Source organism: Aquarana catesbeiana, linkage group LG02, assembly GCF_042186555.1.
Source record: "Aquarana catesbeiana isolate 2022-GZ linkage group LG02, ASM4218655v1, whole genome shotgun sequence".
NCBI lineage: Eukaryota > Metazoa > Chordata > Amphibia > Anura > Ranidae > Aquarana > Aquarana catesbeiana.
In genome coordinates, this window is record NC_133325.1 from 99,546,984 (window position 1) to 99,574,170 (window position 27,187).

The 27,187-nt window shown below is 40.5% G+C and overlaps 1 protein-coding gene across 1 annotated transcript in view; it reads right to left on the bottom strand.

Annotated features, from left to right (window-relative positions):
* FREM2 (FRAS1 related extracellular matrix 2) overlaps nt 1-27,187 on the bottom strand; it is a 293,022-nt gene that overhangs the window by 44,031 nt on the left and 221,804 nt on the right. The window contains exons 7-15 of the mRNA XM_073613282.1: nt 26,488-26,637; nt 20,328-20,537; nt 19,354-19,551; nt 17,437-17,601; nt 17,171-17,353; nt 12,971-13,101; nt 9,333-9,491; nt 6,712-7,015; nt 4,678-4,809 (exon numbers count right to left, since the gene is read on the bottom strand). Of these exons, the coding sequence (XP_073469383.1) occupies nt 4,678-4,809; nt 6,712-7,015; nt 9,333-9,491; nt 12,971-13,101; nt 17,171-17,353; nt 17,437-17,601; nt 19,354-19,551; nt 20,328-20,537; nt 26,488-26,637 (1,632 nt within the window). The remainder of the gene's footprint in view (nt 1-4,677; nt 4,810-6,711; nt 7,016-9,332; nt 9,492-12,970; nt 13,102-17,170; nt 17,354-17,436; nt 17,602-19,353; nt 19,552-20,327; nt 20,538-26,487; nt 26,638-27,187) is intronic.

The window sequence follows — 27,187 nt, forward strand, 5'->3', positions numbered from 1 at the left end:
ACGAATTCGGAACTAAACGAATTGCACATGCCTAGCGCTGACCAGCACAGCGGTGTGATTCCGTGACTACTGTGTCTGGTGGACACACTGAATCACGGTGCTCGGTGACCAATCATAATGATCACATGGTTACAATGTAAGCAATGAAATTAAGCTTGCTTACTATTGTGATGCTGTGACTGGCCCACAGCTATCACATGGTAACTGGGCCAATTACTGCGCCCTGTACCATGTGATTAGCTGTAGCTAATCACAGCATCACAACAGTAAGCAAGGTTTAATGAATGAAAGCCATTCATGACAGTAAAACTATTGCTTATAACAGTGATCATCACTGTTATAAGCAATACGTGTAAAAAAAAAAAAAAATCCCTGATCCCTTGCCCAGTGTAGTACACTGTCACTATGATTAGAAATGATTACCGTATATACTCGAGTATAAGTCAAAAATTTTCAGCCCCTTTTTTGGGGCTGAAAGTGCCCCCCTCGACTTATACTCGAGTCACCGCCGACTGCCTACATGATCAGCGTGTCATGCAGGCAGACGGCGGCTACATAGCACTCGGCAGCCTCTCACTGTTCAAAAGCCGCACCTCCTCGTCTGTGATAGGCGGTCAGTGTACGGCCTATCACGGACATTCTCTCATCCTCGTCCATGGTATGAGGATGAGAGAATGTCCGTGATAGGCTGACCGCTGACTGCTGGGAAATGGAGTTTTCTGCCTATCATGGATGAGGAGGAGGCGCGGCTTTTGAACAGTGAATGGCCGCCGCACACGCTGATCGATGCAGAGCGGCACACGGAGGATGCACAGGACACAGGTAGGATGCACACAGACACATGCACACAGGTACATATACACATGACACATACACAGGACACAGGTACATATACACATATACACAGGTACATGACACATGCACATATACACAGGACACAGGTACATGACACAGGTACATATACACATGACACATGCACATATACACAGGACACAGGTACATGACACATGCACATATACACAGGACACAGGTACATGCACATATACACAGGACACAGGTACATGACACATGCACATATACACAGGATACATGACAGATGCACATATACACAGGACACAGGTACATATACACATGACACATGCACATATACACAGGACACAGGTACATGACACATGCACATATACACAGGACACATGACAGATGCACATATACACAGGACACAGGTACATGACACAGGTACATATACACATGACACATGCACATATACACAGGACACAGGTACATGACACATGCACATATACACAGGACACAAGTACTTGACACATGCACATATACACAGGACACATGACACATATACAGAGGACACATGACACATGCACATATACACAGGACACATGGACATATACACAGGACACATACACATATACATATATGCACAGGACACATGCACAGGACACAGGGAGGTATACAGCTGCAGATGGGCATTGTTGACTCTCTTTTTCCACTTACAGTAGCTGCTGCATTTCTCACCCTCGTCTTATACTCGGGTCAATAAGTTTTTCCCATTTTTTTGTGGTAAATTAGGGCCTCGACTTATACTCAGATCGACTTATACTCGAGTATATACAGTAAATAAAAATTATTTCTTTTTTTTATGTTTAATTTTTTTTAAATACTATCACCAGTCAGTATCCCTGATCACCGCCACACCAGTCATATGATAATGCTGTATTGAACTGGTGAACGTATGTAAAAAAATTGTGAAACAAAAATACGTTTTATTTAATTTCCTTATTTTCCAAAAAACTGTGACAAAAAAATACAACTGAATAAAAATTCATCATGCCTCCTACTAAATACATTGGACTGTCTACTTTTTGTCCATTTTGAAGGGTATTTGTACTGTCCTGGCATTTTAGGGCCTCGACAAATGAGATGGGCTGTCAGTACATCAAGATTGATCAATTTTCATATATATGTATATATATATATATATATATATATATATATATATATATATAGCTATATATAAATATATATAGCTATATATATATATATATATATATATATATCTCATAGTTTCTAGATTCTGTAACTTTCACACAGACTAAATAATATGCACTGATTTGGGTTAATTTGTTTGCACAATTTTCCAACAGAAACTAAGAAAAACATGTTTTTTTTTCAATGGTTTTGGTATTTTTTTCATTTATATAGCAAAAAAAAACACAGTGGTGATCAAATAACACCAAAAGAAAGCCCTATTTGTGTGAAAGCAACGATATAAATGTAATTTGAATACAGTGTTGTATGACCCAGTAATTGCCAGTTGAAGTAGCGCAGTTGTGAATAGCAAAAAGATGCCCTGGTCATGAAGGGGGTAAAACCTGTCAAGTTGTTATTGTTGTCAGTGTTGCAGTGTTCTCCCTTACTTCCTGTCCTGGTGACCAAGTGAGCCTCCTTTCACTGGGATGAAGTAGAAGGTAAATGCAGATCTCCAGTTGAACTTCCCCCCTCTGCAAATTACTCATTATAGATTCCTGTGCAGAATACGACGACTCAATTACCCCCTTACCAGTCCTAGTGTGTTTCCTTAGAAAAATCCAGAGAATCTACTCCAAACAGGAGGAACAGCGAGCTCATGGTAGGTAATGCCCTAGTGGTTAGGAAGTGAAGCAAAATCTCCCCAACACAGAAACCACTAAATAATAAAGCAATAAAACCTCATATAAGCTTTAACAAGTTAAAATGATTTTAAAGTTTATTTTTTGTTATAAAACTGTAAACAGGTTTATACTTACCTGATCTGTGCAATGGTATTGCACACAGCTGTTCTGAACCTCCTCTTCTGGAGTCCACTGCTGATGATCTTAGCTCCTCCTTTTCTGCGTCTGTCCCCATAGCAAGCCACTTGCTATGGGGGCAGACATGCGGGCTTGCTCCAGAGTGGGGCTGTGTGTGTCTATAGACCCACATAGTGAGGCTCAGCCCTGCCACCTGATCACTGGATTTGATAAACAACAGCAGGAGCCAATGGCTCCCACTGTTCTCAGCAAAGCCTGTGAGACCAGGAGGAGAGGGAGAGAAGATCTGCAGCCGGGCACAGCACTGGATTGATACAGGAGTCAGGTAAGTGCTACAAAGGCAAAGATGAAAGGGGAACACACAGTGGAAGGTTTTTTGTTTTATCTTAAAGCAGAGATTGCATCAAAGTGGATGTAAACCCGAAAATGATTTTTTTATATATCATACTGTAGAATATATTTCCTATCATTTGAGCCCAGTCTTGCCACACAGAGTTAATCCATCTCTGAGCAATCCTCTTCTATTGTTCAGTGAGATAAATCTTGACAAAAAGAGAAAAACTTTATCAAATCCTCCCCCTTGCTGTGAGTGACAGGTGATTTACATCTCGTGCACTAGCCTAAGACATGCATTATTTTTTAACTCCCACCCACTCCTTTCTTCAGCAGCTCTGTAAGGATTGGCTGTTCCACACCTCAGCATGATTTGGCATGATGAAGTCATGTGTTTACTTTCCTGTCTTTTCACTGGATGTTAGAGATCATAGCAGAAGTTCAGTGTAAGAAATACACAGGAGAAAATGCATATTGACAAGGGGAGTGTAGAGGTGGGCGGGGAGTCTACTGACATCACGACTCCACCCACCGAGCTCCAGACAACAGACCCACCCACAGAATATGCAGTTTTTCGGCTCTCATAACAGACAGAGGGGAGACATTTGACAGGTAAAGATACATGCAGGAGGCATGTATATCCTTATAGATAACCCCTATGGCAGTAGTTTAGAAAGGATGACATTGGGTTTACATCCACTTTAATGTAAAAAAAACCCTTTAGACTTTAGAACCTAATTTCAAAAGTAATTTTCAAGATGTTTAAATCTGCAACCTTCATTAAAAAAAATAGCTGGTGATCCTGCCATAGAGGGTCTTATGCACTTCCTGGTTTAGGGTGACAACACACTGGGGTTGATTTACTAAAGACAAATAGACTGTGCACTTTCCAAGTGCAATTGCACTAATTTTCCCCAGAGCTTAGTTAATGTGGTGAAGCTTCACTCTATAAAGAATGCCCAATCAGGTGCAAGGAAAATTATTTATAAAAAAAAGCAGCATTTTTGCTTGCACATGATTGGATGATAGAAGCCAACAGCGCTTCAGCACATTCACTAAACCCTGGGGAAAATAAATGCAACTGCACTTGCAAAGTGCACAGTCTATTTGGCTTTAAGAAATCCACCCCTCTGTCTTCCAGTGGTGCCCTGCATTGTCAGGCTCTCACATGGGCTCCTGCTGAACAGTACAAGTGGCCATCCCAACACAAGTCTAGTTCGCTGTTGTCACCATCAAGAAAGCCACCCTGAGAAACGCCGTGCAGCCATCACTGGAGTGTGTGCAGATAGCTGCAAAAAAGGCTGCAAGAGATCAGCAGCAGCAAACAATGAACATTACTGTAAAAACAAGAATTTTGAAATTAAAAATGTCAATGGCTTATGACAGTGCTGTAGCAAGATAATTATCAATCAGTTATTATGTACATGTGCTTTGAAAACCTGACAAAGGATTTACCTGTAGGAAGACAGTTGAATGAATTATATTTCTTCCATTTTTTCTATATTAAACAACTTATGCTGAAACATTATGTATGGCTTACCATCAATGTGGGGCAGAGTAATGGTGACTTTAATGAGATTTGGATGGTCAGGGTCTTCCGGTCCTGTATATCGCATTTTAGCAGAGAATGGTTCTGCTCCCACTGCTCCGGCCACTCTAGGCTGGCAAAAACCTGTGTGGGGAGAAACAAGATTCAGAGATCATTCGACAATACCCGATTGAAACCTAAGACCTAATCACTGTCCAATGTTTGCAGACTCAACCTATGTAACATCTCCCTTCCTAACCAATGACACCACTACGTTTATAGCTGACTCCCTGGTTTTCTCTCACCTCAACTATTGAAACTCCCTCCTCATTGTCTTACCTGTACATAGGTAGTCCATCATGAATGCTGCTGCCAGACTCATCTACCTTACCAACTGTTCAGCTATCTGCTATCCCTCTGCAGATCCCTCCACTGGCATCCGCTCACCCAACAAATTCATTCATAATACTAAGGCCTCATGCACACGAGATGCTGTTAAACTCGTGTTCAGAGGCAATTTTCTTTTCTTTTTTTTTCAACTGCCCCAGAACCCATTCAATGTTATCCTATATGTCCATGTACACAGTCTCGTTTTTTGGCATTTTTAGGCAGTTGCGTTTTACCTCGTTTTTCTAGAAGCAAAAAAATAGGTTCAGATGCAAACGTTTTCCATGTTTCAGACGCCAAACGAGGCTAAACGCCGTTACCGGCGTTTAGCCGCGTTTGTGTTTATAAGTGTTTTTAAAGGTACATTTTACAACCTGATTTTTGGGCCCCATATCTCAGGGCCACTTGGTGCTAGGAACCCCAAATTTGGTGTGCTAACACAGTTGGACTAAAATTTCCAAATGTGGGGTTCCTAGTACCAAGTGGTCCCGAGATATGGAGCCCCAAAGTCGGGTCACAAAATGTCATTCTCTGCTGCAGAAAAGTGCTTGACATTTTGCGACCCGAATTTGGGGCCCCATATCTTGGGGCCACTTGGTGCTAGGAACCCCAAATTTGGTGTACTAACACAGTTGGACTAACACTGTAACATTTCCAAATTTGGGGTTCCTAGCACTAAGTGGCCCCAAGATATGGGGCCACAAATTCGGGTCGCAAAATGTAATTCTCTGCTCTACAGACACCTCTAGACGCAAACGCGGCTAAACGCGGCATGCAAACGCGGCAAAATGGGCGTTTCTAAACGCCGGTTTCAGCTTTTAAAAACATGTGTTCAGCAGAGTTTGCACCTGCGTCTCGTGTGCATGAGGCCTAACAACTTACAAAGCCATCCACAACTTGGCCCCCAGCTACATCACTAACCTAGTCTCAAACTCCCAACCAAATCATTCTCTTCGTTCTCCCCATGACCTACTGCTCTCTAGCTCCCTTGCCACCATCTCCCAAGCTCATCCAGGACTTTTCCCAAGCCTCTCCCATCCAATGAAACTCCCTACCCCAATCTGTCTGACTCTCTCCTACTCTGTCTACCTTTAGACAATCCCTGAAAACCCTTCTCTTCAGAGAAGCCTATCCTGCCTTCACCTAACAACTGTACTTATTGTTCTCCATCCCACCCAGTTATTACCTTTTGTATCACTTGCCCCCCCCCCCCTTTAGATTGTAAGCTCTAACGAGCAGGGCCCTCTGATTCCTCCTGTATTAAATTGTATTGTAACTGTAGTGTCTCCCCTCATGTTGTAAAGCGCTGCGCAAACTGTTGGAGCTATATAAATCCCATATAATAATATTATTAGTAGACCCCAAACTGCAATCAAATTGGTGAAAAAAGCATGTCATATTCGTAGGTGAATAAACATTCACAATAACATTGAATGAATTGGTATGTTCGTGCATGCAGCAAACATACATGATGTCCTACTTGGTCTAAGGAAACAATAAAAATGATTCCATGGATCTAACCAATTGAAATAATTTTAACCTCCAAGAATGATCTTTTGAGATCTGATAAGGCCCAGAGATATAGCAGTCATTGCCCCAGAAACAATTATCTTGCTAGTCTATGTACAAAAAAATTAACAGAATTGCAGCATAGCTCACCATCATCCGTGCTTATCGTCACAATGGAGCTCAGAAGTTCCAGACCTTCATGTCCATCTGAGTTAACTGCACGCGCCGCGCACTGCACCCGAGAACCGGCATGGAAATATATAGAATCCAGAGTGATCATTTTTGAGGATGTGAAGAATGTGTCGAAGTCCACCTCTCTCATAGGACTGGTCACTCCATCCAGACCCTTGGGGGCACTGACCAGCCAGCGGTAACGGGTCAGCGTGTCATTAATATTTTCACTGGTGCATAAAGAGCCAGTTTTATCATAGTCTGAATATTTAGGATTACAAGCCTGTAAGAAAGAGAATGTGTTCAAAGACACAAAAGAAAATAGTGCACCAAAACAGCTTCTAGGTCCCTACATATGGCTCACTTTCCACAGTAAGAAAGAGACCTTATAAAAACAATGTGAGTTTTTTTTTTCATCTTTTTGAGCTTTATTCTATGAAGCAGTTGTAAATTGTAAGGATAATGTTAATGTGCTCCCAGTTACTAAAATAATTGTCCCAAAATACTCTTTCTGCAGTTTTTAAAAGAGGTCACGTGTGTCACTGTGTGACCAGCGGCGAGGCATTAGTACATGCTGTATTTCCTTTACCTCTGTAAGTACCTGTCTATTGTTTTAAATAGATTGTTTGGCAGCTTTACACTTTCCATGAGTGCGGACGCGGCTTGATCCTTGGAATCACTGAAACAGGAAGTTGGTGTCCTACTATTGCCATTGATGAATGTCTGGAGGTATGTTAATGCCTGTCTGATCTCTGTGATGGGGATCTTTTATATTTGGTAAGAGGCCAACCTTATATGTGGTGAAAGGCATGAGTGTCTCCGTCATCTCTTCAAGATACATTCATGGCGTCAATGGATAGTTGAAAGTTTTCACTTGTTCCTGGACTCTACTGTTTTTTAGAATACTTGCACATCACTGATGTTTTCGATTAATGCTTGTGGACTTTTATTTGTGTGGATGCGCACTTGTACTGTATGTGTATATATAGATTCTGACATCTAATATTCCAATGTTTTAGTGGGGTCTCCTCTGTGTGCACTTTTTCAAACTAAGTACAAAATAATATTTTTGTATTACAGTAGATATCATCAAGTATGTTTTATTGCAATAGACAGCTACAATCCAGCCTGACAGAAACGCTAACGCTTTTCATCCATTAAAGTAGTTGTAAAGGCAGAAGGTTTTTTTATCTTAATGCATTCTGTGCATTAAGATAAAAAGCATTCTATGTGCAGCAGCCCACCCTAATACTTACCTAAACCCCATCTCTATCTAGCAATGTTTACGAGTGCCTCGGCCGTCCTGAACTCTCCCTCCTGATTAGCGGAGACACAGCAGCAGTGCCATTGACTAGCCAATAAGGAGAGAGAGGGGCGGGCCGAACCATGGCTCCATGTCTGAATGGATACACAGACCTGCAGCTCGGCTCAGGTGGCCCCATAGCAAGCTGCTTGCTGTGGGGGCACTCAACAGGAGGGAAGGGCCGAGAGCTCCAGCCAGGGACCCGAGAAGAGGAGGATCTGGGCTGCCCTGTGCAAAACCACTGCACAGAGCAGGTAAGTATAACATGTTTGTTATTTTAATAGAAAAAAAAACAAAACTTTACAATCACTTTAAGGCCTTACTCATGGTCATCTATTGCAATAAAACATACTTAAGGATATCTACTGCAGTTCCAGCTTTTCTTGTTGTGGGTCTTGTCATTAGTGCCTGGGGCTGTCACCTGTTATTGCTGGTGACAGTTCTCTATTGCACCGCTGAAGAGGGGCAGGGCTGTTATTGAAGCTATGGCTGTTGGAGTAACCTACCTCTTTCTCAGCAGTGACAATGCTGAGCCACTGGGAAGGAGACACACAGCTGTAGAAGTGGGATTGCTGTTGGGAGTTGGATCATCCCTGGGACCAATAGCACTTTGCTAACTGGCTCTTGACTACTTCTAATCATGAATTAAAAAGACAGTCCCCATGTACACTTGTTCCTCATATGGAGATTGTTGAGGACTCCAGAGGTTAAGTAAAAAGAAGAGGTACGCGTGTGGGCAGATCTCTGACTCAGAATAACAGATAGTGATAGTTTGGCCTGCTCTTGCTCATACTGTGCATTGGTTATTAGTGTTGTCCATATTGTGCACCAACATTTTCCAACATAACAGAAAATGCGAGAGCGTTCAGTCAGAAGCCCCTCAAATGCTCATGTTTGTTATTGCCTGATTGCTACAATCACTACTCATACACATAACTATCACATACTGTAAAGGATGGGGAAAGTTCTGCAAATCCAGCTAAGTGAATGTGCCAGCATTCTCTTGATACTTTATAAATATGCCCAGAGGAATTATTGTAAGATTATAAATATAGCATACCTCTAAAAAGAAATTATTTAGAAAGATTTCATCCAGTTGGAATGGCCTATCTCAATACAGGACAAAAGCAGGTCAGGATCTGCACTTAAATTAATTGGCCTAGAAGAATATTTCTTGCAAACAACTCCCAACTTTTATCTTGTTTAATGCAGGAATGCAAAACTATTATCTGCTATAATGGAAAATGTACACTATTTGTTGTTTCAGACTCCTGTAAATGTCCTACATAATACTTACTGTAATGCAGGCAACAGGATACCCAGCTACAGGGTTGGGGTTGTCTTTGGCTCTAGAGGTGTCATCATATATAAAAAGAGAAACAACCTGGGGAACTGAGGGGAACGTCACGTCTGCCATGCTGTTCATTTCCTCGATGTAAACAATTGCTTTAGCCATCTAAAAATGTTAAATATCACACCATTAGATAGGGAAGGCACCCACAGACATTATATCACTTTAATTAAAGATACAAACAAGTGCTTAGCTTGCACCGTGGGAATGGTCTACAAATGATCATAATATATGTGAAAGTCTATGTCCAACCATGTATTTGTTTTGGATAGGTTTGGAATAGGCTAGAATCATAAAGAAGCAGGCTTATTTATAATAAATATATATAAATATATATAATTTTCTCTGTGTAAAGATGACTCTAGGCCCTGAAAGTTAAAGATCATCCGAAGTCAGACAGCTGCTTCTCCGCCAACTGCTTGAGCTCATGATGATAACACACGCTGTGTCCTTGATGTATATAAAAGTGTCACATTACTTAGTGCTGTAGTTAAAATGGGATGTAAACTACCACAGGGCCCAGTATCTGATGGCGTTGTGGTTTTTTAGGATCTGGAAGACAGCGTGTGTTATCAGCAGGAGTTCAGGCAACGAACAGGTCAGTAACTGTAAAATCTCATCCAACCATTCACTCATGACTCTTCAGTCATCGTAAGTAGAAAGTAAATAGAAATACTTTATTAAAAACCTGCAATTATAATATTGAAAGAATAAATGCTCAGATTCTTGCAAAAAACAAAAAGTGACCTTTTTCTCTAAAGCACAACCTCAATCTAAAGAAAAGTCAACTGGCAATGTTGCATTTCACAAATGCCGGTCTATATGTGTATCTCAGCCATCTTTAAACGAGACGAAAGAAAAAAAAATGTAACTGATTGGGGAATGGACTGAAGCAGCAATGAAAATAATATTAAAAGGTGCTTTCCTCTACTGCACCACTCCCCAGCGGTTTGTTCTATGTCTCAGAAATCAATACTAGTAAAAGGAAAGGCAATTAAAAGCCATAGTTGAAGATTTTATTAAATCTGCCATGTTTCACTCATATTAGGGTTATACGTATAGTCTCTATGAATGACTTTTAACTTGGAATGTGGCTGCCTTTCCTTTTATTGGTAATGAGCAGTGAAAATAGTAATGGCATAGAATGGCAATTCAAAATAATTGGGCAAAAGCTGCAAACAACATTGTTTCATACACACACACATAGATACAGTGGGGCAAAAAAGTATTTAGTCAGCCACCAACTGTGCAAGTTCTCCCACTTAAAAAGATGAGAGAGGCCTGTAATTGTCATCATAGGTATACCTCAACTATGAGAGACAAAATGTGGAAACAAATCCAGACAATCACATTGTCTGATTTTTGAAAGAATTTATTTGCAAATTATGGTGGAAAATAAGTATTTGGTCAATATCAAAAGTTCATCTCAATACTTTGTTATATATCCTTTGTTGGCAATGACAGAGGTCAAACGTTTTCTGTAAGTCTTCACAAAGTTGTCACACACTGTTGCTAGTATGTTGGCCCATTCCTCCATGCAGATCTCCTCTAGAGCAGTGATGTTTTGGGGCTGTCGCTGGGCAACACGGACTTTCAACTACCTCCAAAGGTTTTCTATGGGGTTGAGATCTGGAGACTGGCTAGGCCACTGGCTAGGCTAGGCCACTCCAGGAACTTGAAATGCTTCTTACGAAGCCACTCCTTCATTGCCCGGGCGGTGTGTTTGGCCACGTTTCATCTTCAATGCCCTTGCTGATGGGAGGAGGTTTGCACTCAAAATCTCACAATACATGGCCCCATTCATTCTTTTGATGTACACGATCAGTCGTCCTGTTCCCTTTGCAGAGAAACAGCCCCAAAGCATGATGTTGCCCCCCCATGCTTCACAGTAGGTATGTTGTTCTTTGGTTGCAACTCAGCATTCTCTCTACTCAACGAGTTGTGTTTCTACCAAACAGTTCTACTTTGGTTTCATCTGACCATATGACATTCTCCCAATCCTCTTCTGGATCATCCAAATGCTCTCTAGCAAACCTCAGATGGGCCTGGACATGCACTGGCTTAAGCAGGGGGACACGTCTGGCACTGCAGGATCTGAGTCCCTGGGGGCGTAGTGTGTTACTGATGGTAGCCTTTGTTACGTTGGTCCCAGCTCTCTGCAGGTCATTCACTAGGTCCCCCCGTGTGGTTCTGGGATTTTTGCTCACCGTTCTTGTGATCATTTTGACCCTACGGGGTGAGATCTTGCGTGGCGACCCAGATCGAGGGAGATTATCAGTGGTCTTGTATGTCTTCCATTTTCTAATTATTGCTCCCACAGTTGATTTCTTCACACCAAGCTGCTTGCCTATTGCAGATTCAGTCTTCCCAGCCTGGTGCAGGTCTACAATTTTGTTTCTGGTGTCCTTCGACAGCTCTTTGGTCTTCACCATAGTGGAGTTTGGAGTGTGACTGTTTGAGGTTGTGGACAGGTGTCTTTTATACTGATAACAAGTTCAAACAGGTGCCATTAATACAGGTAATGAGTGGAGGACAGAGGAGCCTCTTAAAGAAGAAGATACAGGTCTGTGAGAGCCAGAAATCTTGCTTGTTTGTAGGTGACCAAATACTTATTTTCCACCATAATTTGCAAATAAATTCTTTCAAAAATCAGACAATGTGATTGTCTGGATTTGTTTCCACATTTTGTCTCTCATAGTTGAGGTATACCTATGATGACAATTACAGGCCTCTCTCATCTTTTTAAGTGGGAGAACTTGCACAATTGGTGGCTGACTAAATACTTTTTTGCCCCACTGTATATGTGCGTATACAGTATATATAATATATATATATATATATATATATATATATATATATATATATATACTGTACTATATTTATGTTATGCTCATCATTTCTGTTATAAAGTATAATACAGAAAAAGAAATGTTAATAATGTTTGTGTATGGCTCATGGCCCTGCTGAATGACTTAAATAGCTGTTATGCAAAAAACGATTTCATCAATTGTTTTCTTATGTTCATGAGTAATCTATGCCTATCTTAAAAGTGGAACTTACTCACTTTTCCAGTCATCATTGCTCCTTCTCAACCCCTTTAGCAATATACATTTTACATTTTTTCTTTGTGGGGGGGGATCCTATTTTCAGCAGAGTGCAGCCAGAACTTTGGCCTGTCTTACGCCTAGGTCAGAATGATGTCCCCCCACTCAAAGCCTCTCGGGGTGTTTCATGTGATGAATCCTAGGAAACCTAGGAGGTTTTCCTTCATCTGACTACCCATGCAAGTCTAAAGGTTCCCTGCGCTTTCTTGAGTATGTTGGAGGCCTGGCAGTGTGGCAGCTTTCAGCCAGCAGATGAGTTCAGGACAGAGCTGAATTTGCTGGGCGGGTGAGAAGGTTATTTCAGTTCACCCCAGCAGAACAGGCAAGAAGGGGTTAATAAAATTAACCCAAGGGGGGCTAAAGTTCCCTTTTAATGATTTTTCAATATGAAACATTTAAAAATATATGTGATATGTGTAGTAGATTCTAATTACTAACTATTTACATAAACACAGACTGAGCAACAGCAAAGAAAAATACCTGAATTTCCGCAACCATGTTTTCATCTGGTTTCAAATGTACAGTAAAGGCTTCCCTCATCTCTCTAACTCCATCATATAGCACTTCAATCTCCACAATGTGCTGGGTTTCACTCTCCTTAAACTCAATTTCTAAAAATAAATAAATAAATAAAATAAAAACTCAATGAATCATCACAGGCTACAAAAATTACAACTACAACTAACCTAAGTGGGACTTTTTTTGGACATCGGGCGCCTCGCTCCAATCACCCAAGTGTTCCCTGCGGTAACGCCCCTATTGTCGTTATCAGAAAGGTAGCAGCCCTAGACCCCAACGGAGTCTATCACCTACCACCTACAATTAGAATATAACCCATTGGAAGCAATTCCCTCTATACCCTTCACACCATAATCTGCCCCTATTGTCGTTATCAGAAAGGTAGCAGCCCTAGACCCCAACGGAGTCTATCACCTACCACCTACAATTAGAATATAACCCATTGGAAGCAATTCCCTCTATACCCTTCACACCATAATCTGCCATTAGGCAGTCTCCAGCAGCACCAGTCAATTGCTGTTTTCAACCCAAACTTCATACCCACAACAAAAAGTGAGAGGAAATCCCCCTCTAAGTGAAGATAAAACCCACAGATACAGTTGCAATAAAAAGTATGTGAACCCTTTTGGAATGATATGGATTTCTGTACAAATTGGCCATAAAATGTGATCTGATCTTCATCTAAGTCACAACAATAGACGATCACAGTCTGCCTAAACTAATAACACACAAAGAATTAAATGTTACCATGTTTTTATTGAACACACCATGTAAACATTCACAGTGCAGGTGGAAAAAGTATGTGAACCCCTAGACTAATGAGATCTCCAAGAGCTAATTGGAGTGAGGTGTCAGCCAACTGGAGTCCAATCAATGAGATGAGATTGGAGGTGTTGGTTACAGCTGCCCTGCCCTATAAAAACACACACCAGTTCTGGGTTTGCTTTTCAGAAGAAGCATTGCCTGATGTGAATGTTCCCTTGCACAAAAGAGCTCTCAGAAGACCTACGATTAAGAATTGTTGACTTGCATAAAGCTGAAAAGGGTTATAAAAGTATCTCCAAAAGCCTTGCTGTTCATCAGTTCATGGTAAGACAAATTGTCTATAAATGGAGAAAGTTCAGCACTGCTGCTACTCTTCCTAGGAGTGGGCGTCCTGTAAAGATGACTGCAAGAGCGCAGCGCAGACTGCTCAATGAGGTGAAGAAGAATCCTAGAGTGTCAGCTAAAGACTTACAAAAGTCTCTGGCATAGGCTAACATCCATGTTAGCGAATCTACGATACGTAAAACACTAAACAAGAATGGAGTTCATAGGAGGATACCACAGAGGAAGCCACTGCTGTCCAAAAAAAACATTGCTGCACGTTTACAGTTTGCACAAGAGCACCTGGATGTTCCACAGCAGTACTGGCAAAATATTCTGTGGACAGATGAAACCAAAGTTGAGTTGTTTTGGAAGAAACACACAACACTATGTGTGGAGAAAAAGAGGCACAGCACACCAACATCAAAACCTCATCCCAATTGTGAAGTATGGTGGTGGGGGCATCATGGTTTGTGGCTGCTTTGCTGCTTCAGAGCCTGGATGGATTGCTATCATGGAAGGAAAAATGAATTCCCAAGTTTATCAAGACATTTTGCAGGAGAACTTAAGGCCATCTGTCCACCAGCTGAAGCTCAACAGAAGATGGGCGTGGCAACAGGACAATGACCCAAAGCATAGAAGTAAATCAACAACAGAATGGCTTAAACAGAAGAAAATACGCCTTCGAGTGGCCCAGTCAGAGTCCTGACTTCAACCCAATTGAGATGCTGTGGCATGACCTCAAGAAAGCGATTCACACCAGACATACCAAGAATATTGCTGAACTGAAACAGTTCTGTAAAGAGGATTAGTCAAGGATTACTCCTGACCATTGTGCACGTCTGATCTGCAACTACAGGAAACGTTTGGTTGAAGTTATTGCTGCCAAAGGAGGTTCAACCAGTTATTAAATCCAAGGGTTCACATACTTTTTCCACCTGCACTATGAATGTTTACATGGTGTGTTCAATAAAAACATGGTAACATTTAATTATTTGAGTGTTATTAGTTTAAGCAGACTGTGATTGTCTATTGTTGTGACTTAGATGAAGATCAGATCACATTTTATGACCAATTTGTGCAGAAATCCATATCATTCAAAAAGGGTTCACATACTTTTTATTGCAACTGTAAGATAAAACCCACAGGTGACCCATAGGTGACCCCATTGAGAGATATACTATTACAGAAACAATTGTTGTGGGATTTGTCCTTACTTTCTGTTCTGCTGAAAGTGTCATCAGGACAGGAAGTCAGGGCAAATTTTCACAAAAGTGAAGAGGAAAAGGGGTAAAAGCTTGACAATAATTGCAATTCTTTTCCACTACACTCTATAAAAAAAAAAAAAAAAAAAAAAGTGTATTGGCTGGATGTCCACCATACGATATTTTTTTGTGAGGGATGCTTTTGATGCAAAGTGTATAAATAATTGCATGTATTCATAATATAATAAAAAAGAGTCAAATTAAAAAAAAAGAAACCTATTCCCTAATGTGGTTTGGTTTATATGCTTTGTAAAATTCTTCCTAGCTCTTTAGTGGGAGTTGTTCAAACACAACAAGGATCTTAAACCTCTATCAGTATGAATATGTGTAAATATTGGGCTTTCCTACAAAGAAATCCCTACTTCAAGAATGACTTCACAAGGTCAGAAGGCTTTGTTTGGACAAGCTCCTACACAATAGGATATTTAATTTCTGACTTAAGTCAGGTCTTTGACCATGGTCAAAGAGAAAAATGCTCTATCTAGCCTTTCTTCTAAATGCTGACATTTAATGTTTTAAAATAAATTCCATTTACGTGTTATACTTAGGAATACAAAAGTATTTTTTCTCTTTTCGCCTAGATTTTAGGAACTGCTTTAAAACAAACTGTGAAAGCACTTTGATATTGCATTATTTACATTTTTTGAATTGATGCCAAGTTATTTAAAATAATTCCCTCCTAAAACTCTGCTGGATCAGCAATATTACTTAGTTATTATAAATATAAATAAATTAAAATGCATAAACAATCAGTATGATGATACTGGTAATTAATAAAAATAATAATATTAAAAACACGCTAAATTTAGAAGTAATAATAATTGTAAGTTAGGACCTTAGATTGTAAGCTTCTTGAGGGCAGGGACTGATGTGAATCTATAATATATATGTAAAGTGCTGCATAAATTGACAGCACTACACAAGTACCTGAAATAATAAATATTAATAATAAGTAATATTTTGCCCAGCTCAGGTAATTCTGATCATCACTGAGTTTCAGAGCTTCTCTATGCAGTGCATGCAGAACGTGGCTAGTGGGATGGGCCAGCATGGCGCTGTACACAGCTTTGTGAAAACTATACAGTACCTTGCCTCAGTAACTTCTCTCAAGTGCCTTTAGCTTTGATGTCAAAGTATCCTCTTGAGCGAATGTCTGTTTGGAGGAGCGGGCAATCCTAAACAGACTGCATTTGCATGCAGACTGCCCAAAGTAATGCCCACATGAGATGCTGAGTCTCCAAAATCAGAACTGAAATCCAATGAATGAAAAGGGGTGGCCCACAGACCGTTCGACCTGGGAACTTTTTCCAGCTAGAAGATGCTGGAAGTCCTCCAGCCACGAAATGAGGCAGGCTCTATCTGACTTGCTTGAGCTTATATTACACACTGCCAGTGTACAGTGAAATCAGAGTAAGCAATTTCAATATAGGGGAGGAACCTGCACAACTTTGCACGACTGAAGGTAAGGCTGGAGTTTGACTTTAGGATACCTAGGCTACTTCTGTGCAATAGTAAATGGAATCATTGTCTAGTAAACACATAACTGGGTTAAATGGTGTCTTTTTAAATACTATCTGCTTAGAATTCAGCTTTAAATTAAAAGAAAAAATTGGGAAACACGTCACCAAACAGATCAGAATTGTTCCTTATGTTTCTGTTCTGCATTCCTGAACTATCTGTGTATTGTTACCATACCACATGCATTCACTTGTTGTATCATGAGATCAATAAGCTCATCCCGGACAAATACCAACATGTTGCTATGTGGGTGAGGAATTGATCAGCAGTCTATAAACAGAATGGAGTGTACCTTCTGACACGGGGTTGTAATCTTCTCCAGAGGTAGCAGAGCCATCCTTTGTGTGAACACGCACAATGGAGACCTTTGAAGTGTCTCCTAGACGAACAACTGGAATTTTTACAACTACGATTTGTCCGGGTTCCTTTGGCTCACTCACACTAAACTTGGTGTCTCCAAACTTTATGATTGCCTCTGAAAAATAAAACTTTCATGAGTTAACCTAGCTATTATCTGCATTCTCAAAGTACCATTTTATGAGTGTCTTATGGGCTTACTGTCTGCGTCATCTTTAATCTTTATCAAAGTCTCGTTGAGTTCTCCAATGGACGCTCCAAAGGGGGAATCGCTTTTTGGAGTGCCAAGGACCAGTCGCAGCTCTTCCTCCTCCTCGTGGATTGAATCGTCCACAAGCACAACAGTGCAAGGCCGTTCTGTTTCTCCTATAAACATGAAAAATTATAAACAATTTTAGCAAAAGCATGGTGTGTGTTTTCTAACTAAATATCTGTTTATAATACTGGAGATAAAATAACTTTTGCTGGTCATACACCAAGCAATTTCAACTACTCTGACCTAGCATTCACTCAAAAGTTATTTAAGCCTAGGTGACCCAAATTTAGCAATGTCAGCATGAATCAATTAACTAGATCGTAACGCTACGGCTAATTTGCATGCCTTATTTATTTATAAATAATATATATATATATATATATAAATATATATAGATATATATCTATATATATATATAGATATATAGATATCAATATATCTATATATCTATAGATATAGATATATATCTATATAGATATATATATATATTTATATATAAATAATTAAATATAATCAGTCTATAATTTTATTATAGACTGAAAAATGCACAAAATTAAATTGTAATGCGCAGTTGCTGGCCCATCGTAGGAGAATTGTAATCTACAGATTGTTGGCAGTAAGGGGTTAGTTAACCCATCACCTAACCAAACAGATCAGGTATCCATTTCATGTAAACTATAGGTGATAGGTTGTGGTAACCTATTTTAGATCCGAAAAACAAGGAAGTAGATTAACAGAGGTTAAAATTGCCAAAAAAAAAACCTGCTGTATGTTCCATGGCAATTGTAGAAATCGCTCATACAGTTGGTGTCAAGTCGAGCAACTGTTTACATCTGCATTTGAGACATTTTTGAGCTGCATTCCCATGAACATTTTGAGAAATAGAAAGCACTATGGGGCATACAAAAAACACATATGGCAGAAGCATCTAAACTAAACTAAATTACTTTTGGGTGGGCGGATCCTTCAGTATAAAACATTAGCATTAGTTTGGGGTGGCTGATGCTTCTAAGATATAAGGGGTATTACTATGTTATCTTGTTTTGGACCTAACGCTTTAGGCCCCATTCACACAAGACGGACTCCGTTTAAACGGAGCGCGCCTCGGTCCACCGGCTCAGCGGGAGATCTCTAAGTTGATCTCCGCTGAGCCGGCGGATGACAGGTCCCTCTCTGCTCACTGAGCGGGGAGGGGCTTGTCGAGCGCCGCTGCTGCCTATGGAGGGATCGGATAAAAGCATGTCCGTTTTCACCAGATCTCACCTGATCCGATCCGCCAGCGATGGATCTGGTCGTAGGGCCGTCCGTTTGCTTTCAGCGGATCGGACCGGGTCGGATGTCAGCTGACATGTTTTCACTGACATCCGTCGCTCCATAGGCTAACATGAAGCTCCCGTTCAGGTCCGCCGTCAAAACTGACAGGCGGACCTCAACGGTCAGATCGTGTGAAAGGGGCCTTAGACTATGGTTATACTATATGTATGCTAGGTGATATAGGAGTTGATTTACTAAAGGCAAATACACTGTTCACTTTGAAAGGGAAGTTGCACTTTGCAAGGGAATATTAGAGTGGTGGTTATTGAGATGAAGGTTTGTAAACATCTATAATCATTTTTTTTTTTTTAAATTTGCTTGCACATGATGCAAAGTGAAACTCCTGCGCATTCACTAATTTCTAGGGAAAATTCCCTTGCAAAGTGCAAATTTATTTACAAAATGAACAGCCTAATTGTCTTTGGTAAATCAATCCTATAGTTTATAAAATCTTAGGAATCAAATATTTGACCTTTGAAGGTATGCTTTCATGTTAAAAGATCTAAATGAAGCCTCATATTCTCTCTGGATACCAATATACACAATACCTGGAAGGAAGGTAATGATTGAGCTATCTGTGTTTGGTCGCTCTTCAAAGTCCATCATTACTTGAGCAGATCCTTGTCGGGTATAACAACGTACTGTAGACTTATAACTGACATCCCCACTTCTGTAGACCATGGCTGTGATCTTCCCATCCTTTTCCTTGCCCATGTACATTGGTTCTCTGAACTGCACTTTTGGCACTATAAAGAATAAACATTGTTTACCTTTTGTAAATCTCATTTAGGAGCCTGTAATGTTGTTGATTATGGTACATATACTATATGGCCATATATTTGTGGAAACCTGATAATCGCATGTGAGCTTCTTTAAACATCCCATTTCAAAACCATGAGAATGGTTTAAAGCTATTCTAGGAAGGCCTTCCACAAAATTTCAGAGTGTCTGTGCGAATTTGTACCCATTCAACCAAGACAGCATTTGTGAAATCAGGTACTGATGTTGGACAAGAAGTCCTTGCTCAAAGTCGGTGTTCCTAAGCAAACTTGTCGAACCATGTGTTTACTGATCTGGATTTGTGAGCAAAGCCACAGTCATTATGGAACAAAAAAGGGACTTCCCCAGACTGTTGCCATAAGGTTGGAAGCACACAACTGTCTACAACTTCTTTGTTGGCTGTAGCTTTAATGGTAGCCTTCACTGGAGACACCAAACTCAATCGATTGGAGGGCAGTCAACATGCTTTTGGCCATATAGCGTGTATTCCATGTCACTGAGCTACCCTCATCTATGATGCCACAAAAAAGTACTATCATTAGGGCTAAAGTAGTGACAACTTTAATCTGACTGGTTGCTTTGGGTATCGTAGTGTATTTAACTGATTCAGGCATTTCAGTTTTCAAGAGACAGCTTGTTCTTAGATAATTATACAAGGCTGAATATATGTAAAGTTGTAGCTGGGTAAAAATCAATTTTGGAATTGATAATTAACAAATATTAAATAAACAGAATCACTTACAGTCAGAGACTGTATCATTGATGAACACTGTAGCTTTGCTGGGCTCCCCAAGGACAGCATTCATTGGCATACGCAGCACAAGCTCAAACTTCTCGATCCCCTCCAGTACTGGCTGTCCCAAGTCATCCAGAATGACCACACGGAATGTCTGCATGTTCACACCTGGTGCAAAATCCAGATTCCGACTGATACCTACGTAGTCAATGCCAGCTAAAAAAACAACAAAAAAAGTCATCATATTATATTGTCCAACTGTGTGAAAATTATTAAATATAATAAATAAAATAAATTAAAAATAATGAAAAAAATTACAGAAAAAAGGAAAGTTTGACCGAAAGTGTACTCAAAACTAACGTTTTTCTATAATATAGTGAATATCTAGAAATTGTAATTAAGCCTAAGCAGTACCAGTACAAATGTACCTTTGCCTTGAATTCCTTCAGGAAAATACCACTGCACTTCCTGGTATGTGAGTGACCCTAGTTCTAATGTGAGTAGAACATTGTTCTCTGTTTACTTTTACTGGACACAGATTCCACAGTTCAGGGCTTCTTTAAAGCCAAGTACACCCAAAACAGATAATGAATCTACCATTGATTCTGATATCTGAAAACGAAACTGGATCTGCGGATCCATGGGTATGTTCTCATACCCAGTACATGTAACCAGATACATAAAAAACATAAGCAAGCAGGAAGCCCATAGCAGTCGTTTTCTGTTCTGTTATTTTGGCCATGCATCAGTTTATTTTGCATATAAACCGGCAGATCCTGATCCAGATCATTACATGCATTTATATGCATTTAGAAATGTTGTATTACCAAATATTAAAGCAAATAAATTAGTGTAAATGTGGCCTAAAACACTAAGTTAATCCACTTAAAGGATAAGTTCACTTTTAGTAACACGTTACGTTACACCCATATTCAGGATGTAACATGTGACACACTAAAGCCCAATCAGTTACTGGATTTTTTTGTCAAAGCTTTATTGAACAAGGTGAAGCAAGAAGCCAATTGGCACAGCTGCACCAGATTTTGTACTCTCCAATTTTAGTTAATCAACACCAATGTGCTTTGAGCAAGTGAAGTGTATAGGTATTGGCACAAATAAATCAGCAGTAATAAAAATAGAAACACATAAGTTAACAAACAGAAAATGAACCAGGACACATAGAAGTCAGGGGGTCACCCCAGTACAAACAAAGGGTAGAGGCCAAGCGAGGTATGCAGTCTCCTCCAGCCAAATACTCTCTCGAAGTGGATATTTTGCTTCAGAGAGTCAAGGTATTTGCACTGTCAGCACTTTCTCCTCGGTTGGGTAGAGTAGGGTTGAGTATGTCCCCATCAGTAGAAAATGTGTAACGGGTGGGCACAGTATTAGTGTAAGGTAAGGGAGCTAGGTCACCTTGCCACGTCCTGCGTTACTACAAAAAAGCCAAGGGGTATAAAGAATAAAGAAGAATGGAGGGGGAGAAAAAAAACGGGGGGGGGGGGGGGGGAGTGTGCACCCAGCGCTCTCTTCTGCCTCTCGAAACCTTAGCCTCCCAAGCGTGTGTTGTATAGTAGGGAAATGGCGCACGAGCCATAGGGCAGGCCCTAAAACTGGTATGCCTCCATACAGCTAACTCTGCCCCTCAAGGCCCACTACTTCAGAGTGTTCAGTGGGCTTCAGCCATCATGAGGGACCGATATGTTGGAGTCGTGCGTGTCGATTTTTTAAAATAAAGCCATGTAATGATGTACCAAGACCAGGGACTCACAACTACTAATTGGATTTCATTTTACTGTAACCATCTACTTCAGGAAAAAGGTCAGGTCTGAGCATGTAGGCCCTTTACAAAATAATCTAGAGTGGGTGAATGGGGACAAAGAGAAGGCAAATTTATTAAATTCTTCCTTCAGCTCTGTGTATTCAAAGAAGCATGGGGAAACTTATGCCCATAATGGGGGTGGTAGTGACACAGCCCCAGATGATCCACAATAGCTCAAAAGTGATATGGTCCAGAAATATTTAGACAGAACAAAGGTAGATAAATCACCTGGACCAGATGGCATCCACCCACAGATCCTAAAAGAATTGAGCTCTGTCATTTCAAGGCCATTGTTAGGGACTTGTTAATGACTGGAATGGTACCACTGGATTAGTGCCCGTATTTAAAAAGTCTTTACCAAGTAACTATAGACATGTTAGTTTAACTTCTATAGTCAGGAAGATACTGGAGCGTTTAATAAAAAAGACCACATAGATGAGTTCTTGCTGGAAAAAAATATTTTAAGCAACAGACAACATGGATTAATGAAAGACAGAAGTTGTCAAACAAACATTTCTTTTTATGAGGATGTAAGTAAAACCTTGGACAGAAGAGGGGTGGCTGTGGACGTGGTATACTTGGATCTTTCAAAAGCGTTTGACACAGTTCACCACACACGGCTCATGTGTAAGGTAAAGTCTACAGGCTTGGAAAGATCAATTTGTAAATGGATTAAAAACTGGCTAAAATACAGAATTCAGAGAGTAGTGGTTAATGACTCGTACTCTGAATGGTCTAAGATTATCAATGGTGTACCCCAAGGTTCAGTGCTGGGACCCTTACTTTTTAATATCTCTATAAGTGATATTGGGTCTGGGATTAAACGTACCATTTCTGTCTTTGCAGATGACACTAAGCTGCAGTTCAATAACGTCCTTACTGGATAGATAATTGGGCAACTAAGTGGCAAATGAGGTTTAATGTTGATAAATGTAAAGGTATGCACTTGGGGGCTAAGAATATGTATGCATCATACATACTAGGGGGTGTACAACTGGGGGAATCCATACTGGAAAAGGATCTGGGGGTTTTGGTAGATCATAAGCTCAATAATACCATGCAATACCAAGCTACGGTTTCCAAAGCGAGCAAAGTCCTTTTTTGTATTAAAAGAGGTATGGTCTCCAGAGAGAGAGATATCATTTTGCCCCTGTACAAATCATTAGTAAGACATCATCTGGAATATGCAGTTCAGTTTTGGGCACCAGTTCTCAAAAAGGATATCGGGGAACTGGAGAAAGCGCAGAGAAGGGCAACCAAACTGATAAGAGGCATGAAGGAGCTCAGCTATGAGGAAAGATTAGAGGAACTGAATCTATTCCCTCTTGAGAAGAGGAGATTAAGGGGGGATATGATCAACATGTACAAATACATAAGTGGTCCATATAGTGGACTTGGTGTTGAGTTATTCACTTTAAGGTCATCACAAAGGACAAGGGGGAACTCTTTACTTCTAGAGGAAAAAAGATTTCATCTCCAAATACAGAAAGGTTTCTTCACAGTAAGAGCTGTGAAAATGTGGAAAAGACTCCCTCCAGAGGTGGTTTTGGCAAGCTCAGTAGCTTAAAGGTGGTTGTAAACCCTTACAGACCACTTTTACCTACAGGTAAGCCTAGATTAAGGCTTACCTGTAGGTGCAAGAAATATCTCCTAAACCTACACGGTTTAGGAGATATTTGCAAAGGACAGGCACCGATGTCTACGGTGCATGCGCCTTAGACAGCGGCGCGCAGGCGCACTGAGCGTGCCGTTTCCAATGGCGATCGTGCCGTTAGTGGTGGCTCCCACGCACATGCACAGGAGTGATGTCATTGCGGCTCCGGCCAATCACAGCGCCGGAGCCGCGATACCCGGAAGGAAGATGGACGCTTCTTGGAAGAGGGGACAGCGGTGACATCGCAGGCACCTGTGTCAGGTAAGTGACACATAATGGGCTACTATGTGATGCATAGTAGCCCATTATGCTTTACCTTTGCAGGGAAACAAAGAGGAAGTAAATCCCATCAGGGTTTACTTCCTCTTTAAAAAAGGCGTGGATTCTTTACTATATGTACATAATATAACTGGGTACTAACATTTTTTTTTTTTGGGGGGGGGGAGGGTGGCTTAGAGCTCCTCTTTAAATTTCTTTAAGCTTTCTAAAAATCCATATAACATTTCACAAATTGGTAGATATTTTTCATATACTGGATAGACAGAGAGATAAATAGATACAGTGGGGACGGAAAGTATTCAGACCCCCTTAAATTTTCCACTCTTTGTTATATTGCAGCCATTTGCTAAAATCATTTAAGTTCATTTTTTTCCTCATTAATGTACACACAGCACCCCATTATGACAGAAAAACACAGAATTGTTGACATTTTTGCAGATTTATTAAAAAAGAAAAACTGAAATATCACATGGTCCTAAGTATTCAGACCCTTTGCTCAGTATTTAGTAGAAGCACCCTTTTAATCTAATACAGCCATGAGTCTTTTTGGGAAAGATGCAACAAGTTTTTCACACCTGGATTTGGGGATCCTCTGCCATTCCTCCTTGCAGATCCTCTCCAGTTCTGTCAGGTTGGATGGTAAACGTTGGTGGACAGCCATTTTTAGGTCTCTCCAGAGATGCTCAATTGGGTTTAAGTCAGGGCTCTGGCTGGGCCAATCAAGAATAGTCATGGAGTTGTTGTGAAGCCACTCCTTTGTTATTTTAGCTGTGTGCTTAGGGTCATTGTCTTGTTGGAAGGTAAACCTTCGGCCCAGTCTGAGGTCCTGAGCACTCTGGAGAAGGTTTTTGTCCAGGATATCCCTGTACTTGGCCGCATTCATCTTTCCCTCGATTGCAACCAGTCGTCCTGTCCCTGCAGCTGAAAAACACCCCCACAGCATGATGCTGCCACCATCATGCTTCACTGTTGGGACTGTATTGGACAGGTGATGAGCAGTGCTTGGTTTTCTCCACACATACCGCTTAGAATTAAGGCCAAAAAGTTCTGCCTTGTCCTCATCAGACCAGAGAATCTTATTTCTCACATCTTGGAGTCCTTCAGGTGTTTTTTAGCAAGCTCCATGCGGGCTTTCATGTGTCTTGCACTGAGGAGAGGCTTCCGTCGGGCCACTCTGCCATAAAGCCTCGACTGGTGGAGGGCTGCAGTGATGGTTGACTTTTTACAACTTTCTCCCATCTCCCGACTGCATCTCTGGAGCTCAGCCACAGCGATCTTTGGGTTCTTCTTTACCTCTCTCACCAAGGCTCTTCTCCCCCGATAGCTCAGTTTGGCCGGATGGCCAGCTCTAGGAAGGGTTCTGGTCGTCCCAAACATCTTCTATTTAAGGATTATGGAGGCCACTGTGCTCTTAAAAACCTTAAGTGCAGCAGAAATTTTTTGTAACCTTGGCCAGATCTGTGATCTTCAGGCAGTTCCTTTGACCTCATGATTCTCATTTGCTCTGACATGCACTGTGAGCTGTAAGGTCTTATATAGACAGGTGTGTGGCTTTCCTAATCAAGTCCAATCAGTAAAATCAAACACAGCTGGACTCAAATGAATGTGTAGAACTATCTCAAGGATGAAAAGAAGAAATGGACAGCACCTGAGTTAAATATATGAGTGTCACAGCAAAGGGTCTGAATACTTAGGACCATGTGATATTTCAGTTTTTCTTTTTTAATAGTCTGAGGTCCTGAGCACTCTGGAGAAGGTTTTTGTCCAGGATATCCCTGTACTTGGCCGCATTCATCTTTCTCTCGATTGCAACCAGTCGTCCTGTCCCTGCAGCTGAAAAACACCCCCACAGCATGATGCTGCCACCATCATGCTTCACTGTTGGGACTGTATTGGACAGGTGATGAGCAGTGCTTGGTTTTCTCCACACATACCGCTTAGAATTAAGGCCAAAAAGTTCTGCCTTGTCCTCATCAGACCAGAGAATCTTATTTCTCACATCTTGGAGTCCTCAAATGAATGTGTAGAACTATCTCAAGGATGATAAGAAGAAATGGACAGCACCTGAGTTAAATATATGAGTGTCACAGCAAAGGGTCTGAATACTTAGGACCATGTGATATTTCAGTTTTTCTTTTTTAATAAATCTGCAAAAACATCAACAATACTGTGTTTTTCTGTCAATGTGGGGTGTTGTGTGTACATTAATGAGGAAAAAAATGAACTTAAATGATTTTAGCAAATGGCTGCAATAACACAAAGAGTGAAAAATTTAAGGGGGTCTGAATACTTTCCGTCCCCACTGTAAGATAGATAGATAGATAGATAGATAGATAGATAGATAGATAGATAGATAGATAGATAGATAGATAGATAGATAGATAGATAGATAGATATAACTCCATAATGCTCACCAACTGCTGACACTGGTTCTGTCTTCTGTGAGCGCACGGTGACTGTGGCGGTTTTTGACAGATCAGTACCTGTCCGCCAAACACGCACTTCAATGTATCCTGCACTCTCATCCACATACAATTCCACATCACCAAAGTAGAAAGCAGGTTCTACAAATAAAAAAAGAATTTGATCAAATAAACAAATAAAACAATTTATAATTGCCACTGTATTCATTTTTGCAATACTAAGTTAATGGAAATAAAAGAGTCTGAATAATATTCTGCTAAAGCAGACAATAGATTGGTTGCTCTTTCTAGGCATCCTTGCATATCTGTACCTCTTCCACTATCTCTAAGCATTTGATGGTTCGTTCATACTACAAGTGCCGGGTTGCATTGTTCAAGGCAACAAAAATGCAAAAACAAAAAAAGACATGGGAAAACACATTTCTTTTGGTCTTGCCAATTTTCCAAAAAATAGCTGCTTTATGGTGCTGACTTTTCTGACTTTTGCATTTATTCATAGCAGGTAAATCTATATTTATATAATATATTGTATATTTAAATATACATACATTTCTTCTTCTAATAATTTATTTTTTTTATTTTTTTAGTCAACAGGAATTATTGGCTCCTTTCTCCATGTTTACAGGCTCTCATTAGCTCCTTTGATGAATAAAAGTTTATTGCTTACACCTTGCAGAGGTTCATTTTCCAG